Here is a 17,557-nt window from a genome sequence, read left to right as displayed (position 1 = left end):
TGAGCGGTCATCAGGGACCGCGGCCCGGCGGGTTGGCGTGTCATCTTCCGGCGCCGGCGGCCCGAACGGACGTCAGGGACCTCGGCCGGGCGGGCGGCGTGTCATCTTCCGGCGCCGGCGGCCTAATCGGACGTCATGGAGGTAGCCGGTCCGGGCCAGGCGTGGAGGGCGGGCGGGTTCCGGGGGCGGCCGCAGAGGCGGGTGGGCCGCCTGCCTCGCGCTGGCCGACCGACAGGCCCGCCCGCCTCCGACCCGCCGACTCCCCCAGGGGCCGCGTCCCTCCGTCCTCTCGTTCAGTGTAGACGTGACGCTCGCGCGCGGGTCCGGCCCCCTCGGTACCGGAGCCGCGGCCGCGCCGGCTGACGAGCCCTCCCTGCAAGGGGTCTGGCGGCGTGGGCGCCAACGCCTGCCGTTCCAGCTCACCCCAAACCCTAGCCGCCCCGGGCCATGCGTAGAGTGTGAAACGAAGCCATCATGGTCTTCACCACCGTCGCGCGATTCCACCAGGTTGCCTCGCAATAAAGATTTTATTTCCCTCCCGCGACAATTATCAAGCATTACAGCCGGTGATTAGCTTCTTGAGCACTGCGAGCTGGATGCTTCTCAAGTACCATCTTGTTACTGCAGCCCTGGGCGCGGGTACTGTTTTGCACCATCTATTAAGACAGAGGCTCAGAATTTACCTTTTCAGGGCAAGAGGTAGAAGGAGTCCGAGGACTGATTCACGCTTAAGCCTTTAGCTCCAAGCACAGGACGTTTGCCCCAGCGCAGGGACTGGCGGCTCGGAGAAGAGCGGCGTGGGTGGGCGCGCAGGTGAGGGGTGTCTGGCTGCTGGTGGGAGGGCAGGGACTACAGTACAGCTGGAGGGTGTGTTTAACCACCACGAGTGGCAAAGCATCGCAGCCAGCACCTGATGTTCCTTAATTCCAGGTTGGATTTCATTTTGAAATTACCAGTGGGGTCTTTGCTTGCCTGAGAGCGTGCTTCAGGTTACCCTTGAAGCCAACTTCTAGAACTGGAGTCTTTTCCCAAAGGGAGCTGTGGGCACTGCGGTTGCGCAATCTCAGGCAGCAGCCAGTGACTCGGCCATCTTCATTCATTTTGTGTACGGGTCGTAGCGGGAGCACACATGTAAGACCCGGTTTCTTCACTCCGGATCCTATCCGATCCGATCTCGGCTGGCACTGGTGACTGTGTTGATAAAGAATCCATCATACGAAGAGCCCCTTCTTAGGCCATATCCACAGCCAGCTTCGGTGCAGGAGCAGGTGTGATATCATCAGTCTCTCTGCCCTTTCACCCCCACCCAAGAAGGGCAGCTCTTGCCCCGCTGGAACTGCTTATTCGGGCCCTCTGGGGGCTGCTTTATGCAAACCGAGCACCTCCGGAGCCCTTCTGATTGGAGGGGCGCTTCTCAAGCGGTGATTGGGCCACTTTCAACCCTGGGCTTGGCTAGGAGCAGGCCCGGCGGAGGGCCCCTGCCTGCTCTGGCCTGCTCTGGCCTGCTCTGGCCTGCTCAGGCCTGCGGGGCCGCGCGGGGGACAGCGGGAGCGCCTTTAATGTGAAAGCGGTCGTGTATTTCAGTATCTGTCGGGAGAGAGGCCATTTGTTTTTGAGCTAAGAGAAGTGAATATAAAGAGTGAACTAGTCAAAAACCCCGAAGCAGGCATCTGAAAACGGGTCTTACAGGGACCGCAACCGTGTCAGCTGCGGGGCGCAGGGGAGCCCGGGGCAGGAGTACCTGGTGCAGGGGAGCCCCGCGCAGGGGCTGCCTGCTGTTTGGCAGGCCCGGGGAGTGACTCTGCAGGCAGCAGGTGTGATCCCCAGACCTTAGCTGCTAGGCTCCACAGGGGACTGCTTGACCACCAGGACCTAGGGCAGAGGGGAAGCTTCTGGGAGAGCAGACAGGGTCACCACACTACTGAGCCTTGAGGAGCTCGGGTCATGCACTGTGCAAACCCAGATGCCACGTACTTTGATGCAGCAAATCAAGAGCCCCGTGTTTTCCCCAGGGCCGAGTGCCCCAGCCTTAGGGGCCTGGCGCTTCCAGAAGGAACTGGACCATGAAGCTGGCTTCACGGGGAGTCGGGGTTTGCTCTCTACTTCTGTTTTAGTTGGTTATGCTTGATTTTCTGCTCTCCCACTCCCTGCTGAAAGCAGCTTACTTGTTACTGGGGAGAGTGAGGGTCTCTGGGAGGAACGCTGTGCTCACAGAGTGTGCTGAGCTTCTGTGAACTTGCATCTTTAGTGTGGTGATCAGTAAAATCACTTTACATCTTTAAACATTGAATTGAAAATATTTACATTGCTAATCTCTCATTCATACTTCATCCGCTATTATAATCAGGCAGCCTCCTGATGTCAGAAAATGTGTTAACAGCAGCGCTGCCTTGTGTCCTGTACTTGGATGCAGTAGACCTTTCTCCTGACTTAAGTTCATCAAAACAGTCCCGTTTGCCGCTGAGCAGCGTCTCTGATGTTTCCTGCTGCAGGGCTCAGGCGACCCCGTCACCACGTGTCTCTCCCCCTCCGTGCATGAGCTGATCTGCAGAGTCGGCTTTGAAGCCTGCGAACGTTGCGACACCAGCACTGTCGTGAGCCCGCGCGGGGAGGTGTGCTGGGCAGCCTTCACGGCCTGCATCATCCATGCGGGCTCAGGTCCGTGCTGCTCAGGTCCGCGTGTGTCGGCTCGGCCCACTGACGCCCGGTTCTCGCTCTGACCTTGCTGCTTTCGCGTTGAGGCTGTTCTAACACAGGTTGAGTGAGAAGGAGGAGGGCTCTGTGAAGAGAGGGCATGAGGACCGAGAGCCAGGGGAGTTCCAGGAACCTGGCTGGGGGGCCTGTGCCGGGCATGGGGTGCGGGCCAGGGGCCGCTGGGGCTTGGAGCGCAGCGGGTGGGGCTGGACACAGATGCCACACGAGCTGAGGCGCAACAGCGGCGACCTGTCCCACGAGCGGCCCCAGGCGGCCCTGCGCACCTCGCGCCGGATGGCTGAGACCTGTGAGCGGCCACCAGGGCGCGTGCTCTGCGCTCCCCGCCCCAGCCCGGAGCAGGCCGGAAGTGTGGGTGCAAGGGACTCTGCAGCAATTTTTAATAGCAAACAGGTAAAAAAAACCACTAGAACAAGTCAAGTGTCCAGCCCCAGGGAATTGGTTAAGTAAATCATGGAGGCGTGAATGTCGTGGAATACTATTAAGCAGTAAAAAAAGAATGCGGAGACTTGTCTTTTTAATGGGGAAATACCTGAGGGTGGTTTTACAAAGTGAAAACGTGAGGGGAACGTACATTTGTACCTGCCTACGTTTGTGCGAATTTTTAAAAATATGTCCAAGGAATTAAGAACCGTTGCTGCGGAGGAAGGAGCTGGGCGGCCGAGGACGCTTCACTCTTTGTCTTGCTTGAGGAGGAACCACATGAATGTTCAGTCCCAAACTTATCCCGAGCGTTTTAAAAATTCACGTTGCGAATTCGACACCACTGAGAACTCAAGTCTCCGGCTAAGTCAGACACGCAGACCAGGAGATTTATCCTGTGAGCCGGGTCTTGCATAAGCATGTACCGGTGACGGGTGAAGAAATCCAGTGAAGGATTTTTCTCCTGTTTGGGCCTTTCTGTGTTTCCAGACTCCTGACAGGCGGGTGGTGTGGGCGCCAGCCCCGAGCGTCCTGTCAGCGCAGTCCTGGACGGGGCGGCTCTGTGCGACGAGCCCCTCCCGGCGGCCTTGGCGCCTGGCCTCGCCCTGCCACTGACGCGCGTTTCCTTGTCCCTAGGCGAGGATCTGGATTACCCGGGCAGCGTGAGGCTCCTAGGCCCCGTGTGCGAGGCTGTCCACTCACACGTGTTATCTCTGACCTGGGAGCAGTTTGAGGCCCGATTTGCACCGTGGCTCGAGTGGACAAGCTTCCCAGAGGTGTGGCCTTGGGACAGACTTTACAAGTGAAAGGCTTGGCCAGTGCCGCTTGGAGGCTCGTACTGCTTTGCTAGTCCCTCCGTCCTCTGGGTCCTCCAAGCGAAGAAGGCTGAGGGGCCGAGGGGAGCGGGGTCTCTGGACACAGGCCATGTCGGGCACCCCGCGGGCTCGGCGCTGGGAGGCCAGTACACGGGTGTGGCTCTGGGACAGCGGGAGACGGTGGCCGCAGGATAGAAGAGGAGACGGACTGTTGGGCGGGAAGGGATCCGTGGCCAGCGGGGCCCGGGGTGCAGGGCGGGGGGTGCTGGATGGGGCACACCGGCTCTTGCTGTGGTTGGCTCGTGCCTTCGCTCCAGCCGGGTGTTGCTCCTGGGCGCTGGGTGGCGCTGCCGGCCAGGCCTGCGCGGAGCCTGATGCCGCAGCCCTCGGAGCCCCGGCCAGTAGAAGCGCGCCGCTCCCCGGCACACCCTCCCGGGCCGGGAGCCGCCTGGGCCGCGTCTGTAGGCCGAGTCCACGCGGGATCGGGGCGGGTGTCTCCCAGTTGGCAGTTACCCCGGGTCCCGGCCTCAGTACAGGCGGACGCCGCAGGCGATGCTGCGTTCCCGTGGGGATGTTGCCGAAGCCGGCAGCCGCCCGCGTGCCCGCCGTGTCTCCTGCGGGCATTTTGGCCCTGGTGGTGCGCATTGAGAAGCGCTTCCCGCTGAGGGCACCTGTGAACCCGAGTCTCTCTCTGAACAGCTGTTCCCTGAAGTGCTGGGTGCCCTGCGCTGCGCGCGGCCGGCCGCCGTCTCCCTGGGCCTGATGAAGCTGACGGCGCTCCTGGAGCGGGCCCTGGGCGACGTGAGTGGCCCTCCCCCTGGCCCACCGAGCTCAGACCGGGCCAGCGCCCTCGGGGTTTGGAGTTCGGGTCCTGTTTCCCACAAAAGGCCGTGGCCTGGCGCCGGCGCTGGCCGTGTGTCTCCTTTGATCCCTCCTGAAGGGAGAGGCCGGAGCCTCGGGACGCGTCCCCGCCGGTGCTCGGCTGGGCCCACAACGCGCAGCGACACAGACCTTGTCTCCACCCCAGGTCTTCCTGCTCGTCGGGCGCGAGTGCCCCTTCCTGCTGCGGGACCTGCTTGCGTCGGCGGAGCTCGCGCGCGTCTTCGGGCGGCCTGTGGTGAGCTGCTTGCCTGAAACCCACCTCGGCACAGTGCCGACCTCCTGCTCCCGCGCTTTGCTCCTCGAGACTTTCTGCTGCATTAGGAGAAAATTAGTCACATTAGTGACTCAAGCATGTTCCCTGTCCCCACTCCACCGTCAGAGTTAGCGTTTTCCAGCCAAAATACACGTCTCTCCCCCCTGAGCTGGAGTGTGGTATAATGACCTCAGGTGCAGTGACCTCTGGTGTGATAGGCTCTGGTGAGGTGGCCTCTGGTGAGGTGGCCTCTGGTGGGGTGGCCTCTGGTGGGGTGGCCTCTGGTGAGGTGGCCTCTGGTGGGGTGGCCCCTGGTGAGGTGACCTCTGGTGAGGTGACCACTGGTGGGGTGGCCTCTGGTGGGGTGGCCTCAGGTGAGGTGGCCTCTGGTGAGGTGACCTCTGGTGAGGTGACCTCTGGTGGGGTGGCCTCTGGTGAGGTGGCCTCTGGTGGGGTGGCCTCTGGTGAGGTGACCTCTGGTGAGATGATCTCTGGTGAGGTGACTTCTGGTGGGGAGGCCTCTGGTGTGATAGGCTCTGTGAGGTGACCTCTGGTGAGGTGGCTGGCCTCTGGTGTGACAGCGCTTGCTGGTGTCATCTCTGGGTGGAGTAAATAGACCACTTGAAGTCAGCTGCTCTCCTCAGGTGCTGATAATTACATCACAGCATCACAGCGCTGATTCTAGAATGTCACTTTAGCTCTTTAAACAGCGATGGTTCATTCAAAAATGTAGATACTTTTAATGTTTGGGAATTATGCTCTTTGCAGCTGTTCAGACTTAGGGTGAAAAGATGTCCATGGAAGCATGCAGCCCTGCAGGGGGTGCAGTGGAGCCTGGAGGTGACCTTGGCGCCACGTGAGGTTGCGGAAGGGGCCGCCCTGGCGGGTGCGGTGCTGGCACCAGGCTGCCGGCGAGCCTCAGGCCATGAGTGCGTGGCACGAGCGTGTGGGTGCGTCAGCGTGTCTCCGCTGGCGCGTCCTGGTGGGCTGAAAGCCCGTCTCCCCCTTGGGGTGCGCTGACCGCCGGCACAAGCTCCGGGTGCGTTGCGGTGGCCCCCCTCCCGGTAGTGGCACGGGCTCCCGCCGCCGCCGCTGGTCCCCCAGGAGCTTACGCAGATGGCACGCGCAGCGCACCGAAGAGTAGTATCAGATTAGTGACACCGCGTGTCACCAGCCGTAGGCCAGTGTCGAGTCCCGCGGTGGGGGGGCCTGCGGCGCAGCCCCCGCGGCCCACAGCCCCTCCCCCCACCCGTGCTCTCCAGCGCCCGGCCCACCCCGGCCCATCCCGCCCGGGTCCCCGTGCCGGCTCGCGCCGCTCGGCCCCGTGATGTGTCGTCTGGACCCAGCACGTCCATGGCCCCCGCCCGGCCGCCGCAGCTCCTGGCGCCACGTCCACCCCCGGTGAGCAGCTGCTGGCGGCCGGTAGTCACGCGTGTCCCCCGCAGATGAATGTGCTGCGCGTCCTCCTGGGCTCGCCCCGCGGCCTCAACCTGCGCAACGTCCTGTGGCATGGCTTCGCGGCCCCGGGAGAGGTCCCTGCCAAGTAAGGCCCTGCCCCCCACGCGGGGTGGGATGCTCTGGGGAGACGGGGTTCTCTGGATGTTGACCGCGGGGTGACTGGGAGGCGGCCACTCCCCAGGGGCGGCTGGGTGAAATGGCACAGGGACCCCGGCCGGCTTCCCTCCCGCTCAGGGGCTGGGCAAGCGAGGGCAGGAGTGAGCCGCGAGCCGTCCCCCGCCCACCCACCCCCCAGGTACTGCTCCACGGTGCTGCTGCTGATGGCGGGGCTGGGCCAGCTGCTGCGGCGCTTCCTCCAGCAGAGCCGCCGGACCCTGGCGCCCCGGCCACCCAGGACGCTGACCCTTGCGGAGGACCTGAGTGCCGTCCCCGGCAAGTACAGCTCATCAGGGCTCGCACGGCCTGGCCTGCCGCGGGGGCGATGAGGCCTCGGCCGGCACTCTGCAAGTGTGACCCCCCAGGGCCACAGTACCCCCAGGACCACCCTGCCCCGCAGGTCCCCCAGGGCCTGTGCCGGAGCGTGGCTGCCACGCCACAGCCCGCGTGGAAAGTGGCGACGGCCGGTGACACACACGCAGGGCTGGGGCTTTGCCTCTTCAGAGCAGCCTCAAGCGCACAGCAAAATGGAGGCATTTCCGCACGCTGCCCCGCTGGCCACACCACCGGGCAGAGTGGCCCATTTTCACGTGACGGCCACCTCCAGTCCGTGCCTGCCGAGGGCGCACCCTGACTTCTGAGTGTGCTTGACTCTTCGCGGCCAGTGTACTGGGTGCTCGGCGCTGCGCCCCCTCCTCATGGGCTGGCGGGCGCGTCCCAGGAGGACGGGGCTTCGACCTCATCTCTTCCCCGTCCTGCCTGCCCCCCCCGGGGCCCGGCCTGGCTTTCTCCTCACCCCCCGGGGCCCGGCCCAGTGTCCTCCTCACCCCCGAGGCCTGGCCTGTGTCCTGCTCTCTGTCCTGTGTCCTGCTCGCCCCCCGGGGCTGGCCCAGCTGTCACGCGCCTGCAGGCCGAGGCCGCCGGGTGCTCGCGCCGCCTCCCCGCTGGCTGCTGAGATCCGCTCTCAGGCGCGTGCGTCTCGCAGGTGTCACAGCCGAGGCGCTGTCCGCTCTGGAGGCTGCAGCCAGGAGGTCGGCCTTCGTGCCGGAGACCATGCTGCCGTACTGGGAGGAGGCGCTCGCCAAGTTCACGTCGCACAGGTGCGTGAGGCGCTGGCGGCCGAGGCAGCCCTGCCCGGGCCCCCTCCCGTGCTGCTGTGGGGGTGCATGGGCGCGGAGGCGAGGGGCTGGGCGTCAGGCGTCCGGTATAGCTGGAGGACAGATGCTGGGCCGCGGCTCGGGCTCGTCCTGCTGCTGGCATGTTGGCAGCCGACTTTAGACTTGACCTCTGGCTGTTCCTCGAGTTCCCAGTGGGGGTGCGGCGTGTCCTCTGTGGGGGGCCGGAGCCCAGCAGAGTGTGTGGCTTTGCTCCCGAGGAGCGGGCGCAGGTGCCCCAGTCCCTCCAGTCACGGCCACCTGCAGCCCCTGGTGCTGAGCACCTGCTAGACGTGAGGAAAGGGCCCCAGGAAATGGTTGCAGCCCGCTCCCGGGAGACTTGGCCGGGGACACGACAGAGACCCCAGCTGGGCGTCTCTGTCGCATCCCCAGCGCTCCCCCCCCCCCCCGCCCCGGCACCCTTTGCCTGGCCTCGCGGCGAGCGTGCCGGGCTCCCCCTGAAGACGGCGTCCGGCAGGTTCGCGGACTGTGCCATCCTGCTGCTGACCCAGCTGGAGACCACGCTTCGGAGCGTCTTTGCCGCAGTTAATGGCTGTCCCCAGAGGCTCCTGACCGCCGAGGTACCAGGCCCTGCTGGGGGCTCGTCGTGCCGGGGCATGGCCCATGGGGCTCCGTGCCTGGGCTCAGAGCTCCCCTAGGAGCGCCTGAGGCTGTGGCGCGGACGGTCGCAGCGTCAGCTGGTCTCTCAGCAGCCCCCGGCCCTCAGCTGAGCGCTTGGCGCCCCAGGCTGCAGGGTGGTGCGGAGCGGGGCAGCGGCTGCCGGGTCTAGGGAGCGGGTGGACGAAGGGGGGATGGCGCCGCCAGGGCGGTCCTGTGAGCCGCGGTGGAGCCGGCACGCGTGTCTTGCTGGGCTGGGCAGGTGTCAGGCCCAGTGGCACGCGGGGTCCTGGGCAGCAGTGTGGACCTGGCCGGCGAGCGAGGCCTGGCACAGAGCTTGGGACAACCGCAGGGCAGGGGGCTGGTGACACAGGCCGGGGGCGCGGGCGGCAGGCCCTTCGGCCATGCACTGGAGGCTTGGCCTGCGTCACGTGACCATGTCGTCGTCAGCTGCTTTCCAGAGTGTTCCAGGTGAGGATTTGTCTCCAAAGAAAGGTCCAGATGTGCAGCCGTGGGCCGGAGCTCTTCCTGCTTTACATGACGTCACCCACGGGTAGTCGGCTCTGATTTTTTTTTCTTTTCTTTCCTTCCCGCTCCTGAAGTCAACAGCTCTTTACACCACCTTTGACGAGGTAAGGAAGCTCGGAGCAACCTTGAAACAGGAAACGTGTCTTCTAAAGTGCAAACCAAAGCAGGAAAGCGGCGATCAGCCGCACGCCTCGGCTTCCAGGCCGACAAGGCCACGGTGGGTGGGACGCAGGTCCCGGGCTCCATGCGAGGCCCCTAGCCCTGGCCCAGCCCCTCGGCCGTGGGAGAGCCAAGCCGAAGTAGGAGCCTGGGGAGTAAGTGTGGTCGACGCGGACACCGTGTGAGCCCAGGGCACCCCCAGGCCTGGAGACGGGAGTCGGCCAGGGCCGCCTTGCAGGGGGGTCCCCAAGCTCTCGTGAGTGAAGATGTGACTTACGAAGCAATTCTGATGTGTAATTACACACACGTGCACACACGCTGGCACACAGGCACGTGTACGCAGACATACACAGGCACATGCACACAGGCACACACAGGCACATGTTCAGACGCAGTCAGGAGGCCTCAGGCTGGCTCCTGGTCAGGTGCAGGTTGAGGCTGCCTCATGTGTCCGGTGTGTGGGCCCCACAGTGCGGCCCCGGCACTGCAGGCAGCACCTCAGCCACTGGCCCTCGGAAGCTGACGCCAAGCAGGATGACCCCGGAGCCAGTTTGTGCCCCGACAGCTGTCCGCTCCCACCCCTCTCCAGCCACTGCTTGGGCTCGGGGTCGCTGGCGTCTAGAGCCAGCCCTGCGGCTCAGGGTCAAGGCAGGGCCCTCCTGACAGGACGTGCTTCCATCCCCCATACCCACATGCTCACCCTCTCACTTCCACCGGGGTGGGGCAGACCTGACCTCCGAACAGACCCGCCAGACCGGGGGGGGGGGGGGGGCTCCAGCTGCACCCCAGGTGGTCCCAGTTCACCCTCAGGACGTCATGATGAAACCATGTTGAAGGGAATCCCACTCTGAGGGCCTCTGTGTCCCCCTCTAAACTCCATGTGCACGTGGTGTGGGGGGGATGTGGGGGCGGGGTGTGGGGTGTGTGGGGTGGAGGGGTATGGTGTGGGTGTGGGGTGTGTGTAGTATGTGATGTGTGTTCAGGGGGGTTGTGTGGGGGGTGTGGGGTGTATGTGGGTGGTATGGTATGCGTGTGGTGTGGGGGTGTGGGGTATTGGGGTGTGTGGTATGTGTTCGGGGGGTGGTATGGGGGTGTGTGTGAGGTGTGTGTGTGTGTGTGGTATGGTTGTGTGTGTGTTGGGGGGTGTGTGGGGCGTGTGGGTGTGTGGGGTGGTGTGCATATAGTGTGGGGTGGGGGTGTGTAGTGTGTGTGTGTGGTGTTGGGGGAGGTGTGGGTGTGGGGTGGGATGGGGGGGTGTGTAGGGGGGTGTGTGGGGGTGGGGGGTGTGTGTGGGGCGTGTGGGTGTGTGGGGTGGTGTGCGTATAGTGTGGGGTGGGGGGGTGTAGTGTATATGTGTGGTGTTGGGGGAGGTGTGGGGTGGGATGGGGGGGCGTGTGGGTGTGTGGGGTGGTGTGCGTATAGTGTGGGGTGGGGGTGTGTAGTGTATATGTGTGGTGTTGGGGGAGGTGTGGGGTGGGATGGGGGGGCGTGTGGGTGTGTGGGGTGGTGTGCGTATAGTGTGGGGTGGGGGGGTGTAGAGTATGTGTGTGTGATGTGGGGGGAGGTGGGCTGTGGGGTGGGTGTGGGGGGTGGGATGGGTGTGGGGGTGTGTGCGGGGTGGGGTGTGTGGGGAGGTATGGGGGGGGTGGGGGTGGGGTGTGCCTGTCACAGCCTCTGTCCCGGTGTTGCAGATGCTGGCGGAGCGCCTGGGCGATGGCCAGGTCAACCGGCTGCCCGCCGTGCTGGGGGAGGCCGCCATGGTACGTCCCTGCTCCCTGGACGGTGTGTGCCTGGGGTGCAGCCGGGCTCCTCCACAGTGAGCCCCTTTCCCTGTGTGGAGGCCCCCCATAGCTGTCAGCGCTGCCCTTGTGCGGCCGAGGCCTGGGGCTTGGCGGGCCCTGCGGGGGCAGTCTCGGGGTGCGGGGGCGCAGCTGCGGGGAGCAAGGGATGACGCATCCCAGCGCGTGCCTCGGCGTTGCCTGGGCGTCCGTGAGGATCTTCTGGTGGCCGCAGACGGGGCTCCCCTCACCCGCTCGCTGGGCATCTGCGTTGGGAGCCCCGCCCTGGGGTCCCCAATCACCCTGTTCACCCTGGCTCTCTGGGTGTCTCTTGCCCTCGGAACCCCAGGTCCGCATCCGTGCACCTGCGGGCCTGCTGGCTGGGGCTTCTGCGCCCAGAGCCTCTCTGGGGTGGGGGTGGGAGGGATGGGCAGGGGCTTGGAGGGCTGCCCCAGGACGGCCTATAGGGTGGGGGGGGGTGTGCAGGAAGGGCACCCCAGGATGGCCTGTGGAGGGGCAGGGGGTGCAGGGGACGGGAGGGACGCCCCGGGATAGCTGGTGGGGGGGCAAGGGGTGGGAAGGACGCCCCACGATGGCCCGCGGGGGACAGGGCTCAGGAGGGACGCCCCATGATGGCCTGTGGTGGGTCGGGGGGCGAGGGACGGGAGGGACACCCCAGGACGGCCTGCGGGGGGGCGTGGGTGCTGGCCCCCAGACCCCCTCCTCCGCAGGAGTTCCTGTGGGACTTCCTGAGCCACCGCGAGGGCCCGCGCCTCCGGGACCGCCTGAGCCACGGGGAGGTCTGCGTCCGCGAGTTCCCGGTCGCTGCCGCCGAGCTGCTGCTGGCCTTTGCCCTGGCGCTGCTGCTGCGCCTCGCGGGCGGGGCCGAGGCTGCTGCTGCCCAGGTGAGGCCGGGAGCACGGGTGCGGACGGGTCCCGCCTGGAGTGGACGCCCGAGCCGGCCTCCGGCACTGCGGGTGTGAGCTGGGCCTGCGGCCTGGCCGGGCCGGGCCCCTGGGTGGGCGCCGGTGGCCGCACGACACCCCCCCTTCCCCCGGGTGAGCGGGGCTGGCCGGGTCGGGCAAGTGCCTCCTGGCGGTGGTGGACATTTGCTAAAGCTGCTGACTCGGTCTTCTGCGCCGTCCAGGCTGGAGGAGTCGTGCTGACCCTCGGCCAGAGCGCCTGGGCGGCTGAGGTGAGATGGGGGGAAGAGCCCGCATGGGAGGGGGCGTTCTCAGGCGCCTCGGCAGCCCCCTGCCCTGCGCCGAGAGGGGTGAGGGCCTCTTCAGGACTGGCCTCCCTCGGGCTCTGGTTTTCTCGGATGTGGCCATTTCCCGAGGGCCGTGGCCTTGCGCTCGGGCGCCGGTGTCGGGGGGCGTCGGCGTGTCCCCAGGCGGCAGCGAGCAAGGGCTCGTCCTGCCCGTCCCTGGCCTTGGAGCACGGGCTCTGGGGACGGTGTGGACGGGCCTGCCCGCTGGGTCCCGGGTCCCGCCCGCGCCCAGCCTTCCTCTCCAGCCTCTCGAGCCCGTCCCCGTGGCCGCGCCTCGGCCGTCCTCACCACGCGCTTTGCCCTCCCACGAGCAGCTCTTGGTCTGGCAGCTCTTGGTCTGGCCGGGCTCTATGCCCAGGGGCCGAGCCGGGCCCGCTCGCCCTACAGACCTCCCGGAGGGCCCGTCTCTAGGGCAGGACGCGCGCTCCCCGCCTGGCTCCTCTCGTGCGAGGCCCGCGCCCCCCGCCGGCTCCCCAGCGCTGTCGCCGCAGGCGGCCAAGGGGTGGGGAGGAACAAGGCGCAGATCCCAGACAAGCACCAAACCCCAGGACCCCAGGGGTGCCTGTCCCTGCCCAGCATCCCCCTCCTCTGCCTCCCCGGCCTCTCACGCCCCCCGGCCCTCCATCCCGTCTGTCCCGCTCCCGCAGCTGCTCGGCCCGTCCCCCTGCCCCCCACCCTGCAGCCGGCCTCGGGGGGCGCCTCCACGCCGGCCTGGGGGGGGGGGCGCCGCGGCTCCGCTGTCTTGGGTTTTGTTCTGTGCCGTTGAGAATCCCGGGTCGTTCGGCCGTGTGTGTCTCCCTGGGCACGTGTCCGGGCGGCGGCCCTCGGCTCCACGGGCTTCCCTGCGGCCTCTGCGCGGCCGCCGCTCCTCGCCGGGGTGCAGGCCGCAGGCGCAGTCGGCTCCGTGGCGGGGACGGTCGTGCCTGAGCCCTGGCGCTCACCCCGCGGGGACGCGTCCTCTTCCTCCCTGGTGCGGCCACCGGTGGCCGTGGGGCTGACCCCCGTGGTCAGTCCTCGCGGGGCGCCTTCGTGTGAGGCCATCCTGCCGCTGCGCGGCCATCGCGGGGCGCCGGGCTGCCTGGGGAGCCACGGGCGGTGACCGGCGCCCGTTCTCTGACCCAGGAGAGCGCAGCAGTGCGGGCGCTGGTCGGTCTCGCCGAGGGCTACCGAGCTCGCTTCCACCCCGTCCCCCAGCTCAAAAAGCAGGTACATTTGGGGGCGGCACGGGGGCGGACGCCCCGCTTCCTCTGCAGGGACGCGGGGGGCGCAGATCTGGCCTCTGGGAGCGCGGCCCGGCTGTCTGGAGCTGGCCGGGACAGCAGCGGGCGGGACGGGGTGGGGCTCCCGAGGGGTCCTGGCGTGTCCGGCCCTCCCGTCGCCCCCGCCGCAGGTCCCCGGCCGTTGGGCGTCTCCTGCCCCCGCGGGTGTTGGGTGAGGGTTTCACGCAAGGACCTGCCTTTGTCCCGCACCGTCTTCTCGCGTCCGGCCTTCCGGCCCGGCGGACGGAGGGTGAGGGCTGCCGGGCGCCGGGCGCTGCTGGCCCGTGGGGAGAGTGGCCACAGCGGGGAGCTGTCTCGCCGGCCCTCCCGCTGGCGCGGACGTGGCGGGGGCCGCGGTGGCAGGACCTGCAGGTGTTGGGGGGACACGGCTGTTTCTGGGGTGTGGCGGTCCCGGCAGCGGCCGAGGCAGAGCTCCGTCCGGGAGCCTGCCCTGCAGGAGCCATGGCGTCGCGGAAGCCGCGGGAGGAAGCTGGGCGCGGGAGACCGAATCGGGCGGATCTTCCTCAAAAACAGCCAAGGAAGAAGGGGGCAGGGAGAGCGTCAGCGCATGGGCCTCCTGCGTCCCCCCACCCCAGGGAGCCCTCGGCCCCCCGACACGGGCCTGCCTGCCGAGGGGCCACCGCGGTGGCCCGGGTCTCGTCCTCTCGCGCTGGCCGCCGAGGGGTCTGTGGCGACCCGCAGAGGCGTGTCTTCCAGAGGTGGCTGCGGCCGCCGCAGCGCTTAGCTCGTCCAGAGCTGATGGCGCAGCGTCTCCGCAGGTGCTGAGCTGCGAGCGGAGCCTGGGGGCCTGGCGCCTGCTGTCGCTGCCCCCAGACCTGGCGCGGGAAGCAGCCAGGTGAGCCCTGCCTGCCCGGCGGCAGGACGGCCTGGTGCTGAGCCAGCCGTGGGCCTGCGGGGGCTGCCTCGGGTGGGGCGTGGGGGGCCTGCCCTGGACATGGGGGACTGCCATGGGGCATGGGGGGGTCTGTGGGGGAGGCTTGTGTCCTGGCCACTTGGGTGGCTGAGCAGCAGGGACGAGGGGGGAGGGAAGCGCCTCTTGGAGACACTGAGTGGCTGCGAGAACCGGGGTGCAGCCGGGGAGGGGCGGGGCCGTGGCGTCTGCTGGCCGCCCCGCCACGAGCCCTGCTTGCTCTCCCTAGGCTGGAAGGCAGCCCCGAGGCCGACGCCTGCTGCTCCTTGATCCTGAAAGTCCGGGCTGCGCTCCCACCCTGGCCCGGGGTGCGCTGGGTGTTCAGCCCGGACGTAGGCGCCGTCCCCGCCGGGGGGTGAGTTCTGGGCGCCCCGGCTGGGCACACGCGGTCTCGCCCGGGCAGCAGAGCCCCTTCCCGGGGCCCCCCACGCAGCCGGGCCGCTGTCCAGGCCGCATGGAGGCACTCAGGCCGCGTCTCTCCCAGGTGGGCTCCGGTGCTCGAGGCGCTCTGCGGCACGCCCGTGCCCACCCTCTTCTGCCCCCGGCCGGTGCTGGAGGTGCTGGCCCTGCTCCGCCGCGTCCTGGCCCACCTGGCGCACCTGGCCCAGCAGGTGGCGGCCTCCGCGGAGCAGCGGCTGCAGCAGTGGGCGCGACGGGCCCTGCGCTCCCGGCAGAGGCTCAACTGCCTGCGCATGACTCGGAGGTGGGTGCAGGGGTAGGGGGTGCCTGTTGGGCGCAGGGGGGGGGCAGGGGGACTTAGGGTGTCCCAGTGGACACAGGGGGAGGGTGGGTTGGGGGTTTGGAGGGGCAGGCTTGGGGTGCCCAGCACGCCAGAGCCCCAAGAGGTTGGACAGGCCGGGCTCCACCTCTGCCAGAGCCTTTGCCCTTTGGGGTGACAGCGGCTGACTCAGCGTGTCCCGGAGTGAGCAGGGACTCGTCCTGGCTTTGGGGTGCAGCTCCCACTTCCTCTGCCGCAGAGCTCTGAGGGGCTCCTGGGGTCTCCAAGACGGGGCCGGCGCCCTCTCTGGGCACAGCCTCCCAGGAGAGGCTTGGGGGCAGGATGGCAGGAGGCTGTGGGGCGCCAGCCCGTGGCCCGAGTGCCGAGTGCCCCCCTCCCCTACAGCCTGCAGCTCCTGAGTCCTGCGCTCTCCCTGCTGCTGGTGCTGGTGGCCCTGGAGGCAGTGAGTGTCCACTCGGTCTCGGGGAAGAGCCGCGGCGAGTACCAGCAGTACCTGAGGTGAGTGTCGGGCCATGCGGCCCCCGCTGGTGTTTCGTGGGGGGTCTCGCCCCCAGGAGCGGCTTCACTCGGTGACAAGCCCAGCGAGTCGCTCCTTCCCTGAGCACGGCGCAGCCCTCGCGGGGGCAGCACTGGGCATGTGGCCCCGTCGGGCCGCAGCTGGGCTCAGAACCCCGCCTGTGTGCTGGGCCTGTGCTCCGGCTGGGGCGCGCGGCCCACGTGAGGGAGGGGGCGGGCGCGGGGCCCAGTCGCGCCAGGGGCCCTCGGCGGGACGGCCGGTGCAGGCTGCAGGGTCCCTGTCGCGAGCCGAGCGTTGGAGACACAGCCCGGCGAGGGCGTGCGACCAGGCAGGCTCCAGCCCAGCGCGTGGGGGCGGCCTGCGGGGCGGCTGGGGCTGGGGCCGCGGGGCCTGCAGCTGTGACAGGAGTGGTGCCCTCTGGGGGCCACGCCCCAGACCAAGAGCCGCCCCTGGAAGATCTGGGCCCCTCAGGGGTCGTTCTTTTAACTTGTAAGTTGGCAAGTTTTCAAAATTACAGGTGGAGAAGAGACCCCTCAGGAGGCTTGGGGAGACGGGGGAAAGGTGCCAAGGTGCCGTGGCCGCTCCCCTCGTTCTGGGGCCCGGCCCGGCCTGGCGCTGTCCCACAGCACGACGGCCGTGGCAGCGGGCCCCGTCGGAGCCAGGCTGCCGAGGGCAGAGGCGAGAGCAGACGGGGTGCCCCCCGGGACCAGGCGCGACGCCTTCCTCTGAAATCTGGCCCCTCAGTCAGAACGTCGCAGCCGCGAGTGACAGGGCGCCGGGCCGGGGAGCCCCACGGTCCTGGGCGGTGACCCTGGGCCAGCGACTCCCGCGGCCTGTGCGCCGTCCTGCCTCGGGTGTCGCGGTCCTGGTCGCCTGAGGCGGAGCTGGCGCGCTGCTGAGCGCACATTCAGCGTGTGGCTGCGTTTCTAATGAAGCCAATAAATTCCCTTTTGTCTTCCGACAGGCTCTGGAGGTCGGTCCTGCAGTACGCCGAGAACCTGCTGACCTACACCAGCCCCGCGAAGAACAAGTGGGACGAAACTGTCCCCCTCACCCGCGCGGCCCTGTCGAAGATCTGGGCTTTCAGTGAGAAGCAGCAGATGCTGATGCATTTAGCCCGTCGGCCCACGAGTGACGTGGCCTCATGAAAACACCTCGGGGCCCTTTGGTTCTGTCAGGAGCCCAGCGGGGGACCTGGTGGCAGGCAGCTGGGTGCCACGGGCCGGGGGGGCGCCGCTCTGCTTGATCAGGGTGCGAGCCGGACCCGACCCGCCGGGGCTGGGTTGTCCCGGGAACCAGGTGACTTCGCCGTCTGGGTCTCGTTTCCCCAGAGCGTGTTGTCCGTGGCAGGGAACGCGCTCTTGCCCCGGTGTGACCCAGAAATGACCGCTGCGCTCCAGCAGCAGCCTGCTGCGAGAGTGAGGCCCGTGCTCCCCGGGCGGGCCTCCGCAGACGTCCGCTCCCGGCAGGCTCGGGTGGCCTGGCTTCTGTTCTGGCGGCGGCGTGTGAGGGGAGCGGGTGTGAGGACCGCGTGTGGCCAGGCCGGGCCCAACGCTGCACATCCCTGCCCACACCAGGGCCGCGGGCTTGGTTTGGGGACTGTGCGTTCCGTGAGGGCAGCTCTGTGTGGCGACAGACATTCCGTCCACCTCTTTGCCAACTCGGCACCTTCTGCTGAGCAGCCTGGCTGGCTGGGAAGACTCGGAACTGGTGCTTCTGCCCCGGGGCGCCTTCGTCTTTGCCATGTGACCCCCGTCCACAGTCAGGGTCCGCTGGGGGGTCTGCACAGGGGCCCCTGCCTCCCCGGATACTTGGGCGTGCCTCCTGCTGTGGGTGCCCGCGGTCACGCCTCCGTGCTGCCTCGCCCACTTCTGGGCCACGGTCCCCCACCCGCCCGACCCGCTT

The 17,557-nt window shown here is 67.6% G+C and overlaps 1 protein-coding gene across 1 annotated transcript; it reads left to right on the top strand.

Moving 5' to 3' along the window:
- Positions 1–135: 135 nt before the first annotated feature.
- On the top strand, positions 136–16,800 carry ERMARD (ER membrane associated RNA degradation; the record flags this gene model as incomplete). The annotated part of the gene is made up of 20 exons (XM_084228779.1): positions 136–141; positions 2,493–2,662; positions 2,757–3,001; positions 3,772–3,911; positions 4,650–4,751; positions 4,978–5,067; positions 6,531–6,628; positions 6,839–6,975; positions 7,685–7,799; positions 8,332–8,434; positions 9,074–9,103; positions 10,850–10,918; positions 11,668–11,841; positions 13,090–13,212; positions 13,329–13,412; positions 14,245–14,321; positions 14,626–14,751; positions 14,881–15,099; positions 15,520–15,633; positions 16,617–16,800. The coding sequence occupies 20 exons, from the start codon at positions 136–138 to the stop codon at positions 16,798–16,800; spliced, it is 2,406 nt and encodes an 801-aa protein (XP_084084905.1).
- Between the last annotated feature and the right edge of the window lie 757 nt (positions 16,801–17,557).

This window comes from Talpa europaea, assembly GCF_964194135.1.
Source record: "Talpa europaea genome assembly, chromosome: 2".
Taxonomy (NCBI): domain Eukaryota; kingdom Metazoa; phylum Chordata; class Mammalia; order Eulipotyphla; family Talpidae; genus Talpa; species Talpa europaea.
The sequence above is the reverse complement of the archived record's forward strand: the minus strand, read 5'-3'. Positions and strand labels throughout refer to the sequence as shown.